This window comes from Pipistrellus kuhlii, unplaced genomic scaffold (genome assembly GCF_014108245.1).
Source record: "Pipistrellus kuhlii isolate mPipKuh1 unplaced genomic scaffold, mPipKuh1.p scaffold_m20_p_8, whole genome shotgun sequence".
Lineage (NCBI taxonomy): Eukaryota > Metazoa > Chordata > Mammalia > Chiroptera > Vespertilionidae > Pipistrellus > Pipistrellus kuhlii.
The window spans coordinates 2,134,658-2,150,911 of record NW_023425584.1 but is presented as its reverse complement, the minus strand read 5'-3'; the positions used below and the strand labels follow the sequence as shown (position 1 = coordinate 2,150,911).

General features: G+C 47.6%; 1 protein-coding gene across 10 annotated transcripts in view; it reads right to left on the bottom strand.

Annotated features, from left to right (window-relative positions):
- LMTK2 (lemur tyrosine kinase 2) overlaps positions 1–16,254 on the bottom strand; it is a 71,932-nt gene that overhangs the window by 23,070 nt on the left and 32,608 nt on the right. For 6 of the 10 annotated variants that reach the window (XR_006740722.1, XM_036424308.2, XM_036424309.2 and 3 more), the window contains 4 exons: positions 16,022–16,109; positions 6,954–7,087; positions 2,412–2,496; positions 928–1,049 (listed from right to left, as the gene is read on the bottom strand). Coding sequence is in view for 9 of the 10 variants with exons in the window: in XM_036424308.2 (XP_036280201.1) it covers positions 928–1,049; positions 2,412–2,496; positions 6,954–7,087; positions 16,022–16,109 (429 nt within the window). In the remaining variant the exon portion in view is untranslated. The remainder of the gene's footprint in view (positions 1–927; positions 1,050–2,411; positions 2,497–6,953; positions 7,088–16,021; positions 16,110–16,254) is intronic. The other 4 variants (XM_036424310.2, XM_036424313.2, XM_045576808.1 and 1 more) reach the window with 3 other exon arrangements.

Here is a 16,254-nt window from a genome sequence, read left to right as displayed (position 1 = left end):
TACAACATCCAAAAGAAGGCCCGAGGCCCCACAGCAGCTTGCATTACTTCACAGCTGGCCTCATCTGGGCACCTCCAAAACCCAAAGAAGAGGAATCTGCAGATCTCTCTGTAGCTCCTGCTGGGTGGCCTCAGGCAGAGGCTATATTAGCACCTCCTTGGAGACCCAAGATGGCTAACATGTACCCAGAGCATGTGTGTTATCTGGGCAGCTTTCAGAAACACCTTGATATTTAAGATCCCTGAGCTCCTGTGTGCCCCACCCCCCTTCCCCGCTTCCCCCCGAATCTTTGCTGGCAGATGCCAGTGTGGCCTAGGAAATGGTTTTTCTGAAAAGTTCCCAACTGATTCTGATATCCAGCGAGGTTTGGATAATGATGGTTTACATGACTGTGATCAATACCCACCAGAAGGCTTATCTGAATAAGCTGTATGGAATAAATGTATTATCTGACATTGTATAGTACAATATAACATGAATTAAATTCTCTGATGCTAATTTCACAAATCAGTGAAAACAATGATTATGTTCAGTATCTAAGCTGAGAGACCATTTCTATCAGAGGAAATAAAAGGACCCACATTTCTCGATCCAGTTCAAGAAGTAAGAGTACTTAGCCTTTCTGTGTTTTTATTCACTTCAATAAATATTTATTACATTTGTATTATATGCCAGGCCCTGTGGTAGGCACAGAAAATGGACTCGCATCCCGCTTTTATGGAGCTTATTATTGTCGAATGGTAAAAGAGGCAGTATTCAAAAAGCTAATTATGTCACTGCAGTGTGACTGCTGCCGTATCAATGCACACATTGTCTTTCCCACCACCAGGCGCTCTGGAGTAACATCTCGTTCAGTTACTTCCTTTAAGAAAGTGCTCCAGGACCGTGCTACACAAAAGCCGCGTAGAAGGGTAGAGCAATACATACCAGATGTTACTGTACTTGGTTTGGTCTGCAGTTAGCAGTCTGTCTTGAAAGCTGGTTACTAACTCTGGAGCAGTCCATCGCAGAGGGAAAACTTTTTTATCATCTGCTTCAATATAATCCTCCTGTTTTGTTAGAAAGCACACAGAATTTTGAATTCTCTCATACTTTTTTAAATATAGTTTATTGATTTTTTACAGAGAGGAAGAGAGGGATAGAGAGTTAGAAATGCCGATGAGAGAGAAACATCGACCAGCTGCCTCTTGCACACCCCCCACCGGGGGGATGTACCCGCAACCAATGTACATGCCCCTGACCGGAATCGAACCTGGGACCTTTCAGTCCGCAGACCGACGCTCAACCACTGAGCCAAACCGGCGTTGGCGAATTCTCTCATACTTTTAATGAGCTCAGTAATTTCATTCCAGATCATTCTCAGGAAACAATACTTAACCCAAAAGCAAGTGGGCAGAGAGAGACTTTCTGGGCGGAGGCAGGGGAGGGCTTCATGAGCTGGTCTCAGCACAAAAGGAAGGGACGTGTCTGTGATGCCCAGAGCCAGAGCTGGGCGCTCTGCCCGAACAGGGGAGTGTGCCAGTTAGTAGGGCGCAGGCTTCAGAGGGTCAGGCTGGGCTTCAAGTCCACGTTCACCCTTCACCAGCTCGGTGACTGCAGGCAGGAAACACGTGCCAGCCTCTTCCCTCCCCAGGAAGGGGGGTGAGGCCCGCCCTCCCTCTCCTCATGGTGAGGATTAAATGGATGGTGCAGGCAGCACCTCAGAGTGCCCGCTACTTACAGTAAGTGCTCAAGACACTAGAGCTACCACAGCACCAAATGGCCAACTTATATTTGCAAAATATTTTTGTTTAAAAAGTCCCGAGAGCTACACGAAGCCCATAACACAGCACAGGTGTATCTGCGTGCTGCTGCTTAGAAAGGGAGGCCGGTGGCTGGGCCAAGGTCTCCCGGCGGCGCAGGGCGGACAGCTGCCTTCTCTGCCCAACACAGAGCCGCCTCCTTCCTCCGGCGCACGCACACAGATAAAACCTCATCCACCTCTGCCCCTCTTTGGGGATACATTTATGACAGCTTCAAAACCTAAACCCCAAGCTTACTGAATTCGATCCAAAATGTTACTGAACACAGAAGGGAGAAATAGTTATGTGACATGTGTATTTTATTACACCCATGGCAATAACTATATTGCCCAAGTGCATACTAACATTATACAGCAGCAAACTGTATCAATTGCACCCAGGGCACGGCTTTTTAAACAAAACAGCAGGGACGCTGAGAGCCAACCTCCGGTACAGTCACTGGGTTAGAAAAGCCACCGTCAGACGCCAACACTCCCACTTAAATGGCTGAGCCACCCTCTCTCCAGAGGGCAACCTGAACAAGATCCTTACCCCCTCTCAGAAAAAGAGCGGCATGAAACATTAAACCAGATTAACAACGAAGGCGAGACCCTGCGAACTCTGGCTTACCTTGTACCTGCTGAATCCTATGCCGTAGTCTCCCACTTTCACATTGAGGTCCGAGGTGAGAAAACAATTCCGAAGGGCCAAGTCGCTGAAAACAGAGAGAGAAAGTGAACTCAAGAACAAGGAAAAGCCGTGACCAGAAAGCGTGACAGGACATGGCTATGGAAAAAGGCTTTCTATGGGAATCAGAGGGTATTTTGAGCTCCCTACTTAATAATTTATATTTAAAATTTTTTTTATAGAAAATGGATTACATATCTTATTAGTGACTTAAATAGTGGAGATGATCAGATATTTTTGCAACTAGCTGTGACGGCTAAGGTCAAATACTGAACACAGCGGTACCTTGTGCTGCATTAACACCAGGTGTGTGGGTCCTTTCCTAGTCAAAGTGGTCAAGAAAGAACTCTAAAATACCACTGTCTAAATTGTCCGAATATTTTTTACAATAACCTGTATTACTTCAGTAATAGGCTAGTAAAGATTAATAAAGTTATAGCTTCAAGCCTCCCACCCCCGCTTACATGATTAAAACTGTTGGTTTTAACCTCCTTTCCAATGATGTGCAGGCATTACAAGGAAGCCCTTTTCAAATTACTCTCATCTCCTCCAAACTCCTCCTCTCCACCAGGGAGCTAAAGAGTGCATTTGCAAGAGTTACTTAAAACAATTTATATCATTTACTTAAGAACAAACTGATTTTCAAAAGCACATAATTTAAAAAAAAAAATTCTTTTCTTAAAGGAACTTCCTATATAGACAACAGATTAAATTTCTTTTTAAAAGTATATTTCTTTATTGATTTCAGAGAGAAAGGGAGAAGGAGAGAGAGAGAGAAGCATCAATGATGAGAGAGAATCATCAGTCAGATGCCTCCTGCATACCTCCCACTGGGGATCAGGTCACAATACAGGCATGTGCCCTTGGCCGGAATCAAACCCGGGACCCCTCAGTCCGCAGGCCGACGCTCTATCCACCTAGCCAAGCCGGCCAGGGCTTAAATTTATTTTATTTTGGCTTTAGTCCTTGGAATTTTTTTTTAAATCATCAACTGGCATACACATAAAAAAATTTTAAAAAGCCACTAAATTAAAAATGAATTTATAGTTTTAAATCATGAATAAAAGTTATCAAAAACTGAAATTCTACAACCCAAAATTTTAAATGTTTGTCTTTATATGATAGAAGACCAAACACATAAGCTAACTCTTAAATTCTTACTTTCAAAGGTTTTAATTTCCAAAGCTCACATCTGAAATATAATAATGAGAATGACAACAGCAATAACTAACACTGCTATAATTCAATGGCAACTTGCTTTATAAAAGATGCAATTCATGCTAATGGCTAATGTTTACAAAGCACTTACTTCACACCACTCGGTTCTCTAAGCACGTTACAGGTGCCGTTAGCTCATTTGATCTTCATATCAAGCCTCTGAGGTGGACACTGTGTTTTCCTCACTGACAGAGCACAGAGGAGTGAGAGCCTTTGCTGGGGCCCAGAGCTGACAGGACAGCGCATCTCACCTTCTCAGCGTCAGCCACTCCCACGGCACTGCGCTAACAGCCAGAGCACTGCGCGGTGCGGATGGCTGGTTCTTAGCAAACATGTGATGATCTGAATTTCCAACTCATCTCCCAAATAACTAAGTTACACGAAATTCCTCTCTACACACGCTCTGTTCACACACGGTAAATGATTTTCGGCATTCCATCCAGAAGCCTTCAGACCTGTGGATGTACCTGTCTGGGAGAAACCTGGGCCCCCCGCCACCACCCCCAACTCCATTGCTACAAACAAGAGAAACGTCCGATCTGAGAACAGAATCGGCCCGTTTGGGCAGAGGGGAAGGGACGGAGGGGCAGGAGTCTGCCCTGTGAGGGCAGGAACAGGAGTGCTTTACGGGCAGCTCCGCCCACTGCGCTGGCAGCTGCCACTGGACAGCGCGCAGGTCTGCCAACAGAGTCCTGCTGCTGAGACCTCCGGTGAGCGTCTCCGGGTTTCCATAAACAGACCCTTCTCAGCCTCCCATGCCGCCCTCCGAGACAAGAGGTAAAAGCTGGGCGCCAGACAGGGGCGTGTGTGCCCTCTCAGCCTGGGCCTGCCTGCAGCCCCTTTGGAGCTCCGGACACTTTCTGCTCAGGCCATTCAAGCCATTCCTGCACGGCCCGCTTCCTCCCTCCTCTCCTTACACGTGGTCTCTGCAGGCCTTCAGATTTCCAGTGTGAAGGTCAGCTGAAAGATGGGACATGATGTGCAAAAGGCATGTGCACACTGTAAATGGCACTGCAACCTCTAATCCAGTTCAACTGGCAGTCTCAGGGGGAGAGGGACGCCTCCCCGAACAGAGCCAGGGCTCAGGGGGAGAAGACAGTGATCTGACGGGGAATTTCTGCTAAACTGCTCTCTCCCTCCGCTCCCAGCACCCAGTGCCCGCTGCCAGACCTGGGCACTGGTCTCTGCTCCACGCTGGGAACTGGGAACTCTGGGCAAGTCGCTCACACATCAGAGCCTCAGCGCCTCCCAAACAACAGGCTGACCTGCTGGGCTGGTCATCCTAAGGCTAAAACCACACACACAGGAACTGGGAAGTGCTACCAGACTCCAGGTGACAATGAGATAATCGGGTTCAGAAACTGGTAAAAAGTAAACACTCTCTGAAGCCCAGAGCCCAAGGTGAGAGAAACCCAAGGTGCAGCTTCTCTACAGCGGCGTGGACTCCTGACGTCAATGCCGCTCTGGCAGGAAGCACAAACAGCCGGGTATTCTTCCTCCGAGCTGAACAACGGGTCCCGTGGGGAGGCCGCCAGCCAGCCGGCTCCGAACGGCTCCCGCGGGCTCTGGCTCGCTCCCCTTGGCAGCGCCTGTGTCGCCTCGTGTCAGTGACTGCACACGCCTCACCGCCCGAGAGGGGGCTGACAGCCAGAACTGGGAGCTCCCGGTGCAAGGAGTCCCCACCCTACTGGTCCTCAACTCCCACGGGATCTGGAGTTACCCGCCTGCAAGGGGCGGCTCTCATGAACAGCTCGGTGCCCCTGCAGCCGTTTTCCAGAACCAACCACACCCCACTTACTCCGTGCTTTCCTGAGTAAGCTGAATTCCTGGTAGCAAATGGCAAGCAAAATGACCGCAAGTTCCTGAAAGTCACGAATAACCTGTGCTCGACTGCAAACACGCACTCTGCTGACGCCAGGCCTGGCTCTCTCCTTAAAGGACGGCAAGAGGAACGTTTACTGGGTGCTTCTCACTGCAGCCCACAGCTCCCAGCTGGACATGCAGATCATTCTATTCTCAGCCAGCACAGAAAACCTGGCCCTGAGTCAGCCAGTAAATATTCTGAATTCCACCTTTAAAAATGTTCTTCCACCCTGGCCGGTTTGATTCTCATTCAGGGCACATGCCAGAGGGTGGGCATGATCCCCAGTAGAGGGCGTGCAGGGGGCAGCTGATCCATGTTTCTCTATCTCCCTCTCCCTTCCTCCTCCTCTGTCAAATCAATACAATCTTTAAAAAATTGTCATTCTATAAACACCTAACCTTCCTTTTGAAAAAAAATGTTTTATTGTTTTTTAGAGAGAAGAAGGGAGAGGGAGAGATAGAAACATCAATGAGAGAGAAGAACATCATCGAATGGCCGCCTCCTGCATGCCCCCTCCTGGGGATTGAGCCCAAAACCCAGGCATGTGTCCTGACAGGGAATCGAACCTGTGACCTCTTGGTTCCTGGGTTGACACTCAACCACTAAGCCACACCAGCCGAGCCAACCTGCCTTTTAAAAAACATAATGTTTCATGACAATCCTCCACATCAATACACAGGTGTCCTTTTTTAGGTCTTTAGATTATTAGGAGTTGAATGTTTTAATTCAATTCAACTAGAGACGCTGCCTGGTTCCCAGGAGACCCAGGAAATGATTTTAAACATCGGAGCACGAAGGCTAGATCATGAGCAGAGCTCTCCCTCTGGGTTCACAGAGCCACCAGATCAGGTGGGACTCAAACCCTTGGTTGTTTTAATGACAAATTTAGATCAATGATCTGAACAAAGTGCGTTCCCAGGAGCTGCAGTGGTGGGAGTAGAACCGGGAAGTTTTGACAGAAAGGTTTTACCCACCGCTGGCTGCTCACACAACCCCTGACTCCCACCCCCACCGCAGGCCTCTCAGAGCCTGGCCAGAAAGCAGTGCTCAGACGTGTCGTGAAAAGAGGATGGGAGCCCAGTGGGCCTCCCAGCCTCCCCAGGGAAGTGACGTGGGACGCACCGTGAGACCGAGCAGGTGGAACCAGACCTAAGGGGACATGACAAGGGCACGGGGGACGCCGGGGGCAGACGCAGAGAATGGATAACTCCGTACAGTCTGTGACATTTGGGGATAACTTCTAGAGCGCAGGCTCACGACGACACTGTGTCCTCGGGTACTGATCTAAACGAAGCCAACTTATTGGAACTCTGGGAAGCACGGGACAGCCTGTACGATTTAAGCCAGAGTGGACTCTGCAGCTGTCCCGGGACCACCTGCACGGCCGCCCCCGGCAGACCCACCTGTGCAGTAGGTGCAGCTTGTGCATGGCCGCCAGCCCCGCGGCGATCTCGCACGCCATCCGCTGCAGCAGCATGGTCTGCGCGTCGCCCCGAACGTGCTCCTGCTCGCTGCGCAGGTACGCCTTCAGGTCGCCCTGCAAAGACCATGCAGTTTGCTTTCACAAGCAGACAACAAACAGGCAGCTAAACATGTGCTTAATGGACATTAGTTACTAAGGTTATTTATTAGAAATTACTTAGAGTTAGCTTAATAAAGCATCACAGACTGAACCAGTTTCAAATGACAAAATACTTCAACTAAGTATTTATTTCAAAGGAATAGAAAACACCCGTCACCTTTGGGGCATTCCAATTAAAGGCCAGCTTACCTTTGTTCTAGAAACCCCGGAGACAGGACAGTGAGAGAGGGAACTGTGCAGGGTGCACGACTTACAGAAACTGCCAGGGAACAGATGAGGAGAGAGTAAGAGACAGTGCCGCTAGCACTGCCTGTGGGAGGCTTGGAGACACAGGGTCAGACAGCACCCCATCGTGAAGGCTCCTGCCCGGGCACCCAGGAACAAGGCGGAAGGACAGAACAACGGGAACGGGGGGAAAGGGCAGTATGTGCAGTACTGGGACCCACTGCCTCAGGTGTCTGCCAGCTTCCCCAAGGCCCCGTGTTGTGCAAAGACCACTGTGAGGGAGAACGTCAGGAAGCTGAGCAGCCTATGTGAAGGACAGCAGCACGGGCAGGAAGCTGCACACTCACACGCGGCACGCACTACACGTTCAGGTGAACGCGGAGCCCGGGACGCCGCTGGCTCCCATGTCACTCCCGGCTTCATTTCATGACTAATTCACTTCAATGCCAGGCTGCGTGCTTTCGGGAATTCACTTAGGAGGAAATAAGTATTCTGCGTTCTCTTTACCATACAATTAAATATTTATTGATGAGGTTTAATTCCAAATTAAAGCTTTATTTAATTATGCTACGCTCTCCTCAGCATGGAGTGGTTGGAATAAAGGCAGATTTGGATGACAATAAGTTAACCCAGAAAAATTCCAGCAAAAAAGTCCAGGCCTACAGGCTATGGGATTTTTATAAGGTAGACCACATGGAAACTAAGTATGAAAACAAACAATTTATTTATATTACCAATGAAATGGCAACTTAAACTCATTTGTCTAACCTCTTTCCAAAAGTGCCATCTGCGGTGAAAATTACCCAAACCAGGTAGCATTACACGCTGTGTCTGGCTAATTCTCAAAACAAACAGAAGTTACCGGCAAACCAGGACCACTTCGCAAAAGACTCTCTCTGGCCACGAAGGCAGAGAAAGGGCAGAGTGGGCGCAGTGAAATACAGTCCCACTCACTGTTCCTAAACACCTTCTCTCCACAGCCGATGCCACGCTCCAGATTTCACTAAAGACAAATAGAACCAACAGGAGCTTCTGCCTCTAACGCCAACACTCCTAGTGCTTCTAGCGGGGCAAAAGCCGAGAGCCTCTCCCCACGGTCTCTACCGGGGCGAGGAGCTCACACCAGCGATTACAAGGAGCCTGAGCAGTCTCTGTGGGTGAGATCTGTGATGACTGACAGGACCCAGGGGTAGATCTATGGTCTAGAAGGATCCTTAAGAGCTCCCCATTTAAAATAAAAATTGGAATAAAACCTTTAATTATATAATTAAAATGTTCCTATTATGTAAGTACTAAAAACTGACCCATTCTATCCAAAGCAAAGCTGTTTTTCGATATCCAGTTTGTTTTATTTATGTTTTAACGATGTTTAGTGAGTAGTCAGATTACTGCTTTGGTTTGCTATTAAAAATTCCCAACACTGCCCAAGCCAGTTTGGCTCAATGCACTCAGTTTGGCTCAGTTCAGCTTGGGGACAGAAGTGTCCCGTGTTCGATTCCATACAAGGACCATGCTCAGGTTGCAGACTCGATCCCCAGTGGGGGGGGTGCAGGAGGCAGCCGATCAATAATTCTCTCTCATCACTGATATTTCTCTATCTTCTCCCATCCTCTCTGAAATAAATTTTATATAAAATATATATATATATATATATATATATATATGTTTTTTTTAAATGCCCAATAATTAAAAACAGCAATGTATTCCAAAAAATAGTTTCCTTTATCCAAGGTTTTTTTTTTTTTAGATATATTTTATTGATTTTGTACAGAAAGGAAGGGAGAGAGAGAGTTAGAAACATCGATGAGAGTCATTGATCAGCTGCCTCTTGCACACCCCCCACTGGGGATATGCCCGCAACCAAGGTACATGCCCTTGACCGGAATCGAACCCAGGACCCCTCAGTCCCCAAGCCGATGCTCTATCCATTGAGCCAAATTGGTTTCAGCCCTTTGTCCAAGTTTTTAAAATGTCTCTGCTCCTCCCCAAAATCCCCCAAAAAAATCAAAAAGAAAAATTTATGACACTAGATGGCAGCAGAGTGCTATATGAACAAAGAACTCAGAAAACAGAACAAATGGGAATGACTTCTTGAGTCATTCAGTGAATAATCAACCTTTAAATGGATTAAATTCCAACACAGCCGAAACCGGTTTGGCTCAATGGATAGAGCATCGGCTTGGGGACTGAAGGGTCCTGGGTTCGATTCCGGTTAAGGGCATGTACCTTGGTTGTGGGCATATCCCCAGTAGGGGGTGTGCAAAAGGCAGCTGATCGATGACTCTCTCTCATTGATGTTTCTAACTTTCTATCTCTCTCCCTTCCTCTCTGTACAAAATCAATAAAATATATATTTTTTTAAAAATTCCAACACAAACTGCCAAGAGGGTTTTATCCAGTTTTTGACGGGATACTGAGAACAATTAATTTCTATACAATGCAAACACCAAACAATTAAATGGGTTTATAACTGAAAATTTAGTTATTTATGTTTCATAGAATGATTTGGTGGTGGTGGAGGGAGAGGGAGTTATAATTTTTAAACAAAACTGTGTGAAAGGATGAATGAACAGCCTACATAGCCACATACTGAGCATTGCTGACTCTCATCACAGCTGTAGCCCCAGGGACCCTGTCCCTGTCTGCACAACTCTTTTCCTCACTGCCTCTTGAAACCCCCCCACCCCCGCTATTCTCCTCCCCCCACCCCAGGCTCCAACCACCCTTATGCGCCTCCACACCTGCATCAGTTATTATGCACTAGAGGCCCGGTGCACGGATTCGTGCACTGTGAGATCTCTTGGCCTGGCCTGCAGGGATTGGGCTGAAACCAGCAGTCTGACATCCCCTGAGGGGCCCCAGAGTGCAAGAGTGCAAGAGGGCACTCGGCAAAGTTGCTGTCACCTGGCAGCTCCTGCATTGAGCACCTGCCCCCTAGTGGTCAGTGAACACCATAACTGGCTGGTCGGCCGGCTGCTTAGGCTTTTAAATATAGAGATTAGTCACCTGGTTGCCTTCCCAAGCTCAACCTCTTGGTGAGCCCGTCCCTTCTGCCACTCTAATGTTCAAATGCCTCTCAGGTGAATCCAACGAAGAACCAAACACGTCTTCTTGGCCCCCAGTCCTCTCCCGCTGCCATCCCAGTTCCCTCCTCTCTTCCCAGATAACCCTCACAAGCCTGGTCTGTCTGGCTATTCTTCCTCCTGGCCTCCCACTCTCTCTTAATCCTTCACTCCCCAACTCTACTGCCCCTCATCCGCCCCCCCCCCCGCACGCTCAGCTATATGTGGCTGACCGCCTCTGCCACATGCTGCTCGCTGGCCCAAGTCGCACCAGCATAACCAAGGGATGGCCCATTCCCTTTCCCCACAGCCTCCCGGCTTTCTCCCTATCCCTCTGGCCTCTCCTTTCTCGCCCTTTCCTGGATCCTCCCCTCTCACTGCTCTGTAAGTGCTGCCACACCCAGGCTCAGTCCTTGGTCCTCATCACTGTGACACGCATTCCTGGTGATTCTACCCACCCCGGGGCTTGTAAATAAATCTCTCAAATACGTTTCCTGGCCCCAAACCTCTCCATCTCCTGAGCCCTAAGCCCATTTGTCCAAGTGCTGACTTGATACCCTTTCCTGGGACCTAAGAGACACCTCAAACCTCAATGTCCTGTGTGAAATTCCACCAATCTGTTCTTTTTCAGAAGTGGCACCACTTTCCCCGCGGATCAGACCAAAACCTCCTGCCTCCACCCTGAGCACCCAGTCCTAACCGGCACTTTGTCTGCTTGTCTGTCCTTCCCACCGGAAATAAGGCACCCAGGGCTGGGCTCTGTCTGACTCTGTGTCCCCAGAATCTACAACAGTGTGAGTTTGGCAAATACAGCCCTTCCTCTGTAGCCACAGGTTCCCCACCTGTAGATTCAATCAGACACAGATCAAAAATACTATACTTGAAAGTTACATTGTTGCTGATATGTACTAATAGGTGGACCCACAATGATTGCATCTGAGCGAAATACGTAGGTTTTTTGGTTACCACACAGTATATACTATTTATATAGTATTTGTTACCACACAGTATACACTATTCACATAGCACTGACATTGGAGTAGGTAGTCTAAGTAATCTAGAGAAGACAAAGTACACAGAGGGCCCAGCCAGATGGCGGGGGCAGCGTCACCCCTGATACTAAAACAGCCGTGGGTCCAATTCCCCGTCACGGCACATACCTAGGTTGCAGGTTCAATCCCTGGCATGGGCACATACAGGAGGCAACCTATCGGTGTTTCTCTCTCTCCCTCCCTCCCTCCCTCTCTGAAGTTAATAAACATATCAGCAGGGGAGGATTAAAAATAAAAAAGTATACATGGGGATGTGCACGGATTACAGGCAAATACGACACCGTTATACACAAGGGTCTTGAGCACCTGTGGATTTTGGTATCGGGGCAGATTCTGGTACCAACTCCGTGGACATCGAGGGACGTCACTGTTTAATGTGGATATCACTGCTTAATGAGTGAGGGGAAAGAAAAACGTCCTGAGAAGTTCTAAAAGATGTTCTCCCAAATTAAAATTGAAACAATAATTTTCCACAAAGCAATCCATCATATTTCAATTTAACAATATAATAATGAATTTAGGAGAAAATCTCTAGTCTCAGCATTTTATTGGGCTTAATATTTATTACTTCATTACTCTGCACATTCACGCTAGCCAAAGAGAGGCAATATGGAAAGTATTTACTTTAAGTGAAATCTAACTGATTCTGTTTGAAAGTTTTATCTTTGTTAAGTGGGAAATGCAACAGATTTTACTTCAAGGAGTGTAGACTGCTCTGAAACTCAGAGTACACCTGAACCTCAGACTGTACTTGTCCAAAAACAAGATGGAGCAGAGCTGCGCAACTGAAACATGTGCCAGCCACGCGTGTGATTTACATGTTCTAGTGGCATCCAATTTCTAAAGAGACAGCTTCCCCATGTGTTCACCTGACACATTAATAACTCCAGGTGTGCACCGCAGTGCCCCCACAGTGAGCCATGTGACATGAGGGTAGACACAGAGCCGGCTACAGAGTCAGCAGCCTCAGCACACCGGGCGGAGTGAAGCAGGCGTCAGGAGAGCAGAGCGGCCTGGACACAAGCAGTCAAGACAGCGGCCAGCAAAGAGCCAGCTCCACGGGCCCACGGCAGTAGCCAGGCCTGGGGAAGGGAGAGAGATGAAGACACGAGCCAAGTGTAACCACGCCCTTCTGTCACCTCAACTTGCACTCTGGTCTCCCCAGTGGTGTCACTGCTTTTCATCCAACTGATCTTCCCAGCACATGCCCGCCTGCTCTCCTCGCCCGCAGCCCAGACTCTGCACCCACGGGAGCATCTCTGCTCCCCCGCACTGCTGGGCAGGCTCCTGTGCTCCTGATGTCCTTTTGGGCCAAGGAAGTCAATCCACTCGCTCTTCCACACTCCGATCAACCGCACTTCCTTGGCCACGCCCTCCCCAATGACTCTAGTTTGATTTCTTCTACACACACTACTCAGATCTTTACTCAATGATTATGGTAAGTGGAGTTAAGTAACTAAAAATGAAAAACACACACAACCCTACCTTTTCCTGAGCACATGCTATAAGCCCAGCAATTGCCGTTCATATCTTAGTAATGGTGGAGAAGCCTGTGAGGCAGGCAGCATTATCCCCGCTTCACAGATGTCCACACTAAGGCTTAGGAGTTCAGTAACTTTTCAAGGAGACACAGGTGTCAGAATGAGCAGCTGAAGCGGGCCTGCCTGGCTCTATACGCAGAAAAGGCAGGGATGTGGGGATGTGGAGATGGGGGGGGGGGAGTTGGGGAGGGAAGGGGAGGTGACTCATCTCTGTGTCCCCAGGGCACTGCCCAACTCTTGATACATTTTTGTTGAATGAGTGATCCTTACCCAAAAAGCAATCTCCTTGCCTCCTGCTCACGTGGTGGCATTGTGTACTTCCCATGGCAACAAGTCACAGCCAACGCCCCGCAGTGCGGGCTCCTTCACAAACACCGCACCGCCAGCATCACACATCAGAGGCTGCGGTCCAGCTGCCAAACTCACTCACAAGTGTTTTCATTTTCTTTCATAAAACTCTAAGATAAAGTTTTTTTGAAAAACAGGCTGGTAATTTTATCTTACAAGGAACTAAGTAAGGGCAAAACTATTCTCTCCTTTCTGCTTAAGAGATGTTATCACTGAGCATGACCAGTGCTCGGTGACGACCAGCAGGCTCCTCCAGGAGCTCCTGACCTACTAAGGCCACGGCAGATAGTGGCTCCTTTCACTGCCGCGGCCGGCTCCTGGGCCCCTCCGCCCAGGCAGCCTCTCCACTCCCCGGGCTGACCCCACCTGACCGCCCTGACTCGGAGCCTCTGCACCGAGCCCAGAGCCTGGTCCCTGCTGCAGGAGAGCTTGTGGAGGTGACTAGGGCCACGCGGTGCTGAGTACAGAACGGCCCGGGAGACAAATGTGACCTCTCACTAGGGGGCACACTGGCCGGATCCTGGATTAAAGGCCTTTCTTTGACCAGCCATTCCAAGCTCTGACAGATTTCCCAAGGCAATCTGGGAATTTCTTGCCTCCTCCTAGAATAGGTAACACAGAGTATAGCACTTAAATAATAGTAGGCAATTATCCATGTTTTAAGAATGGTGGTAAGATGCATGAGTGCAGAGTTCAGGGTATCACATACATTTACACCGTGTGCAACTGCCATCACACTATCCAACCAACACGACGTTTTTCACCTTCCCCAGCTGAGACGCCACACCCATTACGTACCACCTCCCATGCCCTCCGCCCAGCCCGTGGCAGACACCCTTCCACTGTCTGTCTCTGAGTCTGACTGCTGTAGACACCTCATCTGGGTGGAATCATACAGTATTTGTCTTTTTGTGACTTGGCTTATTTCACTTAGCACCGTGGTCGGCAAACCGTGGCCCAAGAGCCACATGCGGTTCTTTGGCCCCTTGAGTGTGGCTCTTCCACAAAATACCACGGCCTGGCCAAGTCTATTTTGAAGAAGTGGCATTAGAAGTTTAAGTTTAAAAAATTTGACTCTCAAAAGAAAGTTCATCATTGTCCTGTTGATGTTTGGCCCTGTGACTAATGAGTTTGCCGACCACTGACATAGCACATTAGAATAATATCCCACTGTACAGATATAACCAATTATGTTCATTATTCAACCTCCGATGGACGCCTGGGTTGCTTCTACCTCTCGGCTATTGTGAATAATGCTGCTGTGAAATGGGTGCACGGAAATCTCTTTAAGATCCTGCTTTCGATTCTATGTTCCTAGAAGTAAAATTGCTGGATCACATGGTGATTCCATTTTAATTTTTTGAGAAGTAAATACTGTTTTAGAAATTTACTAGAGGCTCAGTGCACAAAATCAGTGCACAGATAGGGTCCTTAGCGGCTGTCAGCCAGGGGCACCTCCCTTTTCCAAGTCACCTGCTGCTGCCACCGGCCCCGCCCCCTGGCCTAATTCCTGGTAGAGGGGACAATTTGCAAATTAGGCTTTTATTATATAGGATTGTAGATCAATGTATCACAGATGGTGGACTTAACTGAAATAGCCATTAGCTCTGCCCTGCCTATGCCAGCTTGGGAGGGAGGGAAAGATGGGAGCTCTTTCCAGATGTTCAGCCTTCAAGAGTAACATTCTCCCAATATGGCTGAGGAGAGTCACATAAAATACGTGTTTCAACCATAAAAATCCTAGAAAACACAAGCAGAAAAATCTCAAGACATTTCTTGTAGCAGTATTTTTTCTAATACTGTATATCTCCTCGGACAAGGAGAACAAAATAAATAAATAGGACGATATTAAACTAAAAACTTTTTTCACAGCAAAGGAAATCATCAACAAAATGTAAGCCAACCCACTGAATGGGAGAACATATTTGCCAATGATATATCTGATAAGGGGTTAACATCCAACATCCATAAAGAACTTATATAACTCAATATCAAAAAAAGAAATAATACAATTAAAAAATGGACAAAGGACCTGAATGGACACTTCTCCACCAGATATGAAAAGATGCTCAACTTCACTACTCATCACAGAAATGCAAATTAAAACCTGCCAGAATTGCTATCACCAATAAGCAACAAATGATTGCTGGCAATGATGTGGAGAAAAAGGAACCCTCGGGCACTGTTGGTGGGAATGCAGACTGGTGCAGTCACTGTGGAAAACAGCATGAAGTTTCCTCAAAAAATTAGAAATGGGGCTTCAGGGAATATGAGAAGTGGCTGCCTAAGAGACACCAAAGAAACCTAAGACAGTAATTCAAAGGAACGTATGCATCTCTATTTCACTGCACTGTTATTTACAATAGCCAAGATTTGGTAGCAGCCCAAGTGCATATCAATAGATGAGTGGCCATTAGAAAAAATATCCTTGGGTGAGGATTAAAAAAGAGAGAGAGAAATATGATTAGATAAGAAATGCTTAAGAATAGCTTAGCATAGGGATGAAATACAAAATAACACTAATACTATTATCAAAGGTAACGAATGAATACTTCAGTAAGTTGTTAGTATGGAGGGCAGAGTGAAAGCTGCCCCTCATCCAGGGTTTCTATCTCTCAAACCTTTTGCATGCTTGGCCTTGAATTTCTGCTAAAAACTTACCAGGTCACAGAACTCAAACACCAGAAGGTAGGGAATTGCTTCTACACACTGCCCCACACACTGAAGAACATTCGGATGCTGAAGAACGCTGGGGAAAAATAGTCACAGTACTGTTCATCAGAGAGCACGTGGGTAAAACTGTTCAAACAGTAATCCACATTTTAACATTCATCATGATTTAAATAGGATAACCAGAAAAGAGCTCATTAACACATTGATTGTTATATAATAAT